General features: G+C 34.5%; 1 protein-coding gene across 3 annotated transcripts; it reads right to left on the bottom strand.

Annotated features, from left to right (window-relative positions):
• Nucleotides 1-1,079: 1,079 nt before the first annotated feature.
• Nucleotides 1,080-7,884, bottom strand: LOC18040483 (sulfate transporter 1.3). Of its 3 annotated transcripts, XM_024183897.1 has the most exons (17): nt 7,841-7,884; nt 7,432-7,755; nt 7,225-7,340; nt 6,146-6,224; nt 5,190-5,552; nt 5,054-5,102; nt 4,735-4,942; nt 4,449-4,623; nt 4,230-4,295; nt 4,026-4,139; nt 3,758-3,874; nt 3,523-3,649; nt 3,118-3,404; nt 2,829-3,019; nt 2,187-2,275; nt 1,693-1,769; nt 1,080-1,514 (listed from the first exon to the last, which is right to left on the bottom strand). In XM_024183897.1, the coding sequence occupies exons 5-17, from the start codon at nt 5,520-5,522 to the stop codon at nt 1,368-1,370; spliced, it is 1,980 nt and encodes a 659-aa protein (XP_024039665.1). In that variant the 5' UTR covers nt 5,523-5,552; nt 6,146-6,224; nt 7,225-7,340; nt 7,432-7,755; nt 7,841-7,884; the 3' UTR covers nt 1,080-1,367. The 3 variants fall into 3 exon arrangements, with proteins under 3 accessions (XP_024039665.1, XP_006434034.1, XP_006434033.1); XM_006433971.2 differs by lacking the exon at nt 6,146-6,224; XM_006433970.2 differs by lacking the exons at nt 6,146-6,224; nt 7,225-7,340; nt 7,432-7,755; nt 7,841-7,884 and adding an exon at nt 5,872-5,939.
• Between the last annotated feature and the right edge of the window lie 1,132 nt (nt 7,885-9,016).

Consider the following 9,016-nt stretch of genomic DNA (forward strand, 5'->3'; position numbering starts at 1 on the left):
ATTGGGCCACAACAAGAACCTTTCTGGTGATCGAGATGGATCGGGCTCAGCCTACAAAGGTCGCGAGCGCCAATTCTGTCTTACGATTTAACAATACGGAGGTCTCTAATTTTAATTTTTGCCAAATAAGAAAATAGTTTGTCCATCTTTATTATATAAGTCCTAAACCATAGAGTTGTAGATTGGATCATGTCATCTCGGCTTTGCTTTCTCTTTTTTTTTTTAATAATTTTTTATTTACTAAAATATCCCTAAAGTAGTTATTATTATCATCAAAGGTAATGTTGATTTTTAATTTTTAATATTAAAAAGTCATAAATTAATTAAGTGTTCATGATTTTGTGATGACTTATTAAGTTTTTATATAAAAAATAAGAATCTAACATAGTCTCATTTAATTTCTTGTGTCGTGTTGGCTTGTAATTTTTAATGCTAACTGGACTTAGCCCAATTCTCACCTCCATTGGTCCATACTAAAAAATAGAATTTTGAAGATCACAAAGAGTGGAGAGGATGTAAGTTAGAAGAAGGGTAATACAGTAATTTCAAGTACTTGTGGACCTATTTAATATGAATGGACCCATAGGTTATTACCCTTTTACTTTCTCTCTCTCTCTCTCTCTTTTTTTTTTTTTTTTTTTGGAAATGAAAGTAGACCTTTGGTTAATATACTTTTACTTACTTGATTGAGCCATATCCACTATGTCGAATGATGGTCACGTGATTCAGTAGTGAGCCAATCATATACGGGAGGTTTCAGACGGATAAAGCATTTCGTATCCCATCAGAGATAACGTCTATAAACGACTCTCATGAATAGAATAATATTATATGCAGCCATGTTATAATATAATTGAGAAACTTTATTAAAGACTTGGATCAAGCTTGAGTGGATGTAGCTCTCTTCTCATCCACATTCATTGCTGACACAAGCAAACGACAACAATTGAAAAAAGCAAGGTATCCTGTCGTCTTCTTCTCATGTCTCACCTCTCCTAATATTTATTTTATTATATACCTCAACTTTGTTAAAGAGGCCACATTTCGATATAAATACACACGCACTGAACCATTTGAAAGAGAGTTTATTTTTGGGCTTTGGATAACAAGGAAACCAAGAAAGCATATTAATTAATTACAAAACAAAAATTTCTGTCAAATCACTGGGCACAAAAGCCACCATGGATTTACGTAGTAACTTGAAGTGAAGTTAAAAGTTGTCACAGACACTAACCACTCCACTTACCCCCTGCCGCATTATTGAGACCCTCCACCATATGCGTTAAATGGTGGATTATGTAGCACATGGGTGGCTTTGGCTCATTTCTCTCAAAAAATGGGCTTATTATTGTTTGAGTTTCTTTGCGTCAAGGTTGTTCTTCAACTAGTTTTGGGGCGCGGGATGACACTGCATCTGCAACTGTGAGGAAGATATTGTCCTCGCCGATCAAGCTTGTAAAACTCGAGGCGTGAAGCTTGTCCATTACCACTGGGCCTGGATTTGCCAAGATAAGCTGTGGAGCAACAACGTCGCCACTTTTCTGGTAAGCCAATTTCAATAACTATGCAGTAGTATGATTCATGAGCTTTTTTTTTTTTTTTTAAATAGAAATAGACATGCTTGAAACAACCAGCGTTTTTAGTTAGTAACATAGGAGGTGATATTGATCTGCAATGTGTTTATGCATTTACCTGAACCTCTCTCTTCTCGAGACTCCTGTGTAACCCTTCCAAGGCATGGATGCCACTGGTGTCGATATCGGTAACAGCTGAAAGGAAATAAAAAAAGAAAAAAAAATCATCACAAGAAATTAATTTAAAAGTAAAGCAGTAGCTGCAATTTTAAAGGTACATATTATTAATGGTCATATATTAATTACTGATTGACTTTATTTAAATTTATTCAGACGTTACCTGAATTAAGCGTTTTGATGTCTATTATTTGGTAACTATTTACACTACAGATTAGAAATTAAGTTGATTGCATATAACCTTTATAAGATAGAAAATTTATAAGATCTATATTATTTTTATCAAAATTATTATTTAGAAATCACATTTACCATACACACTCTATTTTTGTTCCATAAAAATAACATACGTCAGAACGCTTTAATATCAAACGGAGCCCTAATTTAATTCTCTAGCTTATAATTAATAATAAAGACTTGTAGAAAATTGCTTACGTGACATCTCAACAATTAAAAACTGTATTCTTGGTTGATAGGTAGCAGCTTTTACTTCTTCTTCTTCATCTTCCAACCATCTCAATATCCTGCCCCCACCCAAAGAACAGGAAAAAAAAAAGTCAAGTTTGAGCATTAGGAAAACTCCAAGGAACTCTAGCCAATTTAGCCGATGTTCTAAAATACAACATCTTATCAAATATCAGCCATTAATTAACACCGATGCCAACTCTCTTCCCACTAGATTTCATCTATATCCATCATACTGTTTGTTTAGTAACCAAACCTAGATTCAAGATAGTCTTTTGTATTATTCTATACATTTGAAGCTCAACAATTTTAGGCCGTACATGCAAATATATGTCTAGAATTTTGCCTAGATATAGCCGTAAGTTTATTTCAAGAAACTAGAGTTAATCATGCAACTCCATTCTCATGTTGAGGGAAAGGGTTCAAATATACCCGGGTAGGGAATATGGGGGTATATTTCTCCGAGAGTGGTAGTAGACCCAGTCCATCCACACATAAAAAAATGGGGCTATAACTACACTAAGTTAACAGGCTGAGTCTCAGTAGACACTTGACTTGCAATTCAATGTCAGTATTAGAAAAGAAAAAAGTATTGAGGCATCAAATTTATACCTCTCCTTAACGTAATTAGAGTTTGAAAAGTAAATTGCTGAATCAACTCTCACGATCAAAACACCTGGAACCTTGGTTGCTTCGGGATATTGTTGGATGTTTCTGTACACAGTTGTCCTGGGAACCTTTCCCAGAATTGCTGTTCGAGGTCTGGTAACTTGTAAGAGAATCTTTGCAAAGGATATGGAGACCTGTCACAACACAATGACAATATTAGGTTAGATGATATATCATATAGAGATAGTTTACATTTAACATAAAACATAACTTGATATAGTTAAGTTCTCACCGCAATTAAGAGGCCTATTTCAACTGAGGAAAACACAACACCAAAGAAGGCTCCCATGCATGCAACAAAATCAAATTTATCAATCTTCCATAATAAAGTTGCTGCTCCAATGTCGATTAGGCTAATCACAGCATTTATAATTATGGAAGCCAGAATGGCATTTGGGGTGTATTTAAAAAGAGGGGTTATGAATTCTAAGGTTAGAAATACAACGCAGGACATAACAATGTTAGAGACCGCTGTTTCGCAACCAGCCATGTAATTTACGGCTGATCGAGAAAATGAACCTGCAAATAATGAGTGAACAAATCACTAAACTATCCACAATAATGACGGTGCAATTCATTTGCATAGTAATTGGAAAGTATCTAGGTTCATGTCATTTTATTTATTATTCCTGCCCACCTGTGGCCACATAGCAGGAAGTCATTGAGCCTACAACGTTCATTGCCCCTAGTGCTACCATTTCTTTGTTACCGTCAAGTTGATAGTCCTTCATGGCAGCAAATGTTCTTCCAATTGCTATGGCTTCCTGATAAATTCACAAAAAATAACAACAACAACAACACAATAACAAAAAAAATTAGGTACAATAACTGATAATGAAATTCTTTTCAGATGGATTCTGACTTTGGCTTACCGTCAATCCTATCATCCCAGCCACCACACCTATTCTAAAACCCTTTAGAAGATAATCACCACTGAAGTATATTTCATTCACAGATGAGGGATTGATTCCTTTCTTTATGTTTTTCACCTTCATAAATCAATGAAACAGTTAGTGTTATTGTTAATACTATACAATATGCTGATATCACATCTCATATCTAAAACTTTTCATCATTTGCAAATAACATAAGTACTATCAAATTTTTTTGGTTAGAAAGAGTTACAAGGGAGACTCTTACAATTTGAACACCTTGCTTATCTGCACGCGTTATATATACAAAAAATGTTGACAGAATGACCGATATTAATGGAGCAATCGCTGGCACCCAGAAGAATTTCTTGTTCTTCTTTCCCTGTTTACCGAATCATGTGGGAGTTTTTAGAGACAGCTTGGAAGAATAGAATAGCGTCACTAACCAGAGATGAAAAGTATAGGCTCTTACAATGAACTTCGCAAAGAGAAGGAAACTTAAAAAGCTTGCCCCAATGGCTATAGTCTGCCAGTTCCACTGCAAAACATTGTTAATTTAAGATTTAGTCACTTGTTTTGGCCAGCTTATTTTGAGCTAGGGGTTCTTGTTTATGAATGTTTCGTTTCCAATTAAAAGAACAGTACAAGAAAACTTAATTCTTAAAAGTAGTAAAATAAAATTAGAACTTACTCCGTGGTGGGCTGAAGCAACGACTGAGTGCATTACAGAGATAATATCGGATTTTTTAGTGAACTTTTTTATGCCCAGAAAACCCTTAAGCTGTTGGAGGGCAATTGTAACTGCTGCTCCTCCCATAAAACCAACTATGGCAGCATGGGAAAGGAAGTCAATGAGGAAACCCAACCTAATAAATAACACAAACCGTCAAACCACCCATAACGATTCGAAATCATTTTATATATATGTCTTTTAATTCAGTTTCTTCTGAAATGAAGAGAAATAAGTTCCTGAATACCTGAAAAACCCAAGGGTGACTTGTGTAATCCCCGCAAAGAAAGTAGCAGTGAAAGCAAGCCGCTGATACTGGGCTTTTTCATTTATGGGATCAAGCTCATTCTGAAGCATGGTTCCTAGCAAGAGAGATACCACTGCAACTGGCCCTATAGCTATATCTCTTGAACTACCCATAAAGGCATAAATCAATGGTGGAACAAAGCTGGAGTCTGCAAAAGTGAAAAACAATATCAAACACCTTGTCATTAAATAGAAGGAAGGGCAAAAAAAAAAAAAGCTTTTTCAAGTAACAAATTCTGAGAGGTGATGCAACAACTTACACAGTCCATACTGTGGATCCAAGTTTGCAAGCTTTGCATATCCAATATCCTGTTTATCCAACAAAGTAATACTATAAGAATTGTTTCAATGTGAAAATGTGGAGATTCATCTATGTCCCGGATGTGGTAAACTTGCCTGAGGAATACAGAGACTTGCAATTGTCAGCCCAGCTATGAGATCTCCTCTTAATTTTTTCAAATTATATTTTCTCCCCCATTCAAAAATGGGAAATATTGTCTGGATGCCTAAGATGAATTTTTGAGACCTTGATTGATCCTTGAAGGGGCGCAGAGGATCATCAGCGAAGAATGTTTCTTTCAGAGTTTCTCGAAATTCCTTGAAGAGGTTTTGCTTCGGGGGAACTCCCACCTTGTGAATGTATCGCTCGCTCTGCGAGTGACGGTGAGAAGATGACAGGCTTCTGATATCCATCTCTTTTGTTTGAGCCTCTTCAGTTGAGTGATCCATTGAATGCAAGGACTATAAATTCACCTGCAACTGCAATGCAGCAAAAATCAGAAGTCACTAAAATAAAGCTCTGACAGTATTACATGCATATCAAGCAAACAATAGCTGCATCTGGAGGAGAAGCATCCTTTATCAGATTATATGTTTTCCGCTTACATGCATTATTTTGCCATCAACTCAGATTATATTTTTTCCACTTACATGCTTTATTTTGCCATCAACTCAACTAACTTCTAAGGACCGAAATTCAAAAACAGGATGTTTTTACTTATGACTATAACTGCTAAAGTAATATTTTGTGATTAACTTTGTTAAGCAAGTTGTGAAAGGCGAGAAGATTGAAGCTAACCACGACAAGTGAATGAACCCAGAGGAAGCAAAAGGGTTAAAGCCTTCGACGTGCAAATCCTTTTTGAACATGCAACGAGCTTTCCAGACTTGCACTTAAATAAATTCTTAAAGAACTGGAGGTCAAACTTTTCAAGTTGAGAGAGAGAGAATAACACTAGCAATGAGCTATGAATGTGGATCTATTACTTGTCATGTACATGATAGAAATCAAAGTGGAAACTAAATTTAATATTGCTATGAACCGACGCTAGGATTATTCAATACCAACTTACCAAGTGTTTGATGTAAGCAGGTGATCATCAACGGATCATCTCCAGCATAATTGTGACGCTTACTAAGTTGAATATGAAGCTTGAGAAGGTGTTGACCTAGGTGAGCTGGTGGTAGCAAGAAAAAAAACTAGAAGCATACAACATACATTTTCCTTTTCAGTCCCTTTTCTTTTTCGGGTGTTATTTCTTCTTCTTCTTTTTTTATTTTTTTTTTCAATTAACTTATTTATTACTCTGAAAGCCTGGATTTTTTTTTTTCAGATGGTGCTGCTGGTGCCTAATAATCAAGTAAATTGTTCACATTTGAAAGAGGAGTTTTTGGCCAATAACTATCAAACATCAAATCCTGTTCCACGTATTACAAGATCATATTATTTAAGTTTGCCTTACATAGTTACTGCCCATATAATAGTTTCACATAGTTACAGCCAATGTAATAGTTGCCCTTTCACTTGAAAGGAGCCAGAGAATAAGACAAGCAAACAAGTTATAAAAAGAAACAATTAACACAAAGCAACGGTTCCGAGTCTATGATGTGGGAAAATAAGGCTTATTTACCAATGTTGCTTTGAATTATATATGCCTTGTTTTACACGATAAAAACAATAGAATTCTTTACCGCAGCTACTTGTAACGTGGTTCTATTTTACTTGAAAACGACCTTAAAAGAAACAGCGCCCAAGCATTTAACTTTAAATATTAATTCACAAATTAAAAATATGCTATACCTTCAAAGTAATTAAAAGTTTAAGAATCAATGATGGCCTTTTGGAACCCTAAAAACCAATTTGACCTAAAACCAACCAGACGCCAGTCACATTATTTTTATTTATTTATTATTAAATACACAAAACCCAATCCACTACCCCATGATTCCATCAACAATTGGAAGGGGGGGGGGGGGGGACACAGTTCTCCCTCCCCTCTCTTTCACTACTTAATCACCATACAAGTCACAGGATAAAATCATTATCAGCAGATTACTTGATTATTTCTCCTCATAATTAAGTTAAAAAAAATCTATTTTTTTTAATATAGAATATGAAAAAGGCCATTCAATAAAGTAATGAACAGCTCACCTCTTTCATATATGCTTCTCACCAAAGCCACTGATAGTGGACGTAAGATTACACAACCGCACAAACTCAAAAACGTCTTTGCTTCTGAAAAATCACTTTAGCTCCTTTAAACAAACCTGTAGGTTTAAATAAATAAGGAGAAAAAAAAAAAACAGACAAAAAGAACGCAAAAAGTAATACCAAAATAACCACTTTATTAGTTATCACCTTTTCTTCTAGCTTCTCCACACTTAATGGTTGTCATGCTGCCTCGATATTTTGCATTAATCTCGAAAACTAAACGAACCTATTCTTGAAAAAAAGGAAAGAACCCAAATGCGGTCCGGGTTCAATGAACCTAGCTATCCGTCTCAACCTTCACCGCCTTTTCGGCACTTTCGTTTTAACAAAATTTCTCTGTTTGGTTGCCCAGAAAAATAAGTATGTTATTTATGGTATCTAAGCAATCAAAACAGAGAAATTACAAGAGAGAAAAAAGGGAAAAAAAAAAAAAAAAAACAACCCAGAATCCCAAACATTCCAAGTGTTTCACTGCAGAAAAAATTGAGGAGAAAAAAATTAAAAATTTAAATTGTAAATCTTAAATACTGATGTTGATATTACGACAGGTCGTTACCTTAGCTTTGGCAAGGAGTTTAATGGGCGATGGTAACGGAGAGACCTGGCTTCCACGTGATCGTGCATATGTGAATTACTAGAGCGGGGTAATAACATATAAGTCCCTGTATAATGTATATTTATGCTTTCTCAAATAAAGGAAATTATAAGTCTTTTTATATCAATAAGTCTCTTAATTCAATGAGAATAATTTAATCATCAAATGAATATTCATCAAGATTAGAGGAGGTAATTTATGACATAAATAGTCAATTCAATGCCAAATCAATGAGTTTTAATTAATCTAAGATGGCACGATGGTTAATAATATTATATTTGTATTATCAGTTAATAACTATGTGACTCATATCTTATTTATATTTATAATTATTGAACACAAAACTTATTTATGACATGGTTAACTATTCAAATAATTATATTATATCAAAAAATATTAAACTAGTGAAATCTTAAGAATTACATTAAAAATATGTTAACTGATGACATGTTTAATAGTCATTTAGGTTAATATTTGAAATTTTTAACACGATAAATCAGTGGACTTGATCCATGTCTACTAAATTTAGTATAACAAGTAAAAAAAACTATACAAGTGAAATGCTAACTCTTGTCAAGACCCAATATTATGCGGGCGCTTTAGTTATTTCAATAGGTATTTGCCATGAGGATCTTTCGGAAACAAAGAAAAACATATAACTATTAACTATTAACTATTAAGGGACCTATTATAACAATGGCGAAGCTATGTCTTTCTTTGGTAAAACGAAAAAAAGCTGAGGACCAAATTGCTATTGCAGATTGTGAAGTTCAAGTCAATGGTTATGGAATGAGTTGCGTACCGTTGCTTGCCTGTTGTTTCGTTAGCTCCTAGTCAAATATTTCAACTTTTCTACGCGTGGACCCCTCGCAGGTTTCCCGTTTTGTTGTCAAACTGTATCCGGATGTATTCGTGGCTCTGTTCAATTTGTGAGAGTCAAAAAGTCTGAATATTTATTTGTATTCAATAATTGTAATAATAATTTTGTCGAAATCAACACAAAAATACTAATAAAAGTTATTAGTCTTATGTGGTTTATTGTCATTGAATAACATTTACTTCTACCACGTGGTTTGTGGTAGGACTAAAGAATATGGGAAAAGATTCCCTTCTAATTTGATCTCAATTTTTTAAAAT

The sequence above is a fragment of the Citrus clementina genome, unplaced genomic scaffold (assembly GCF_000493195.1).
Source record: "Citrus clementina cultivar Clemenules unplaced genomic scaffold, Citrus_clementina_v1.0 scaffold_5, whole genome shotgun sequence".
Classification (NCBI taxonomy): domain Eukaryota; kingdom Viridiplantae; phylum Streptophyta; class Magnoliopsida; order Sapindales; family Rutaceae; genus Citrus; species Citrus x clementina.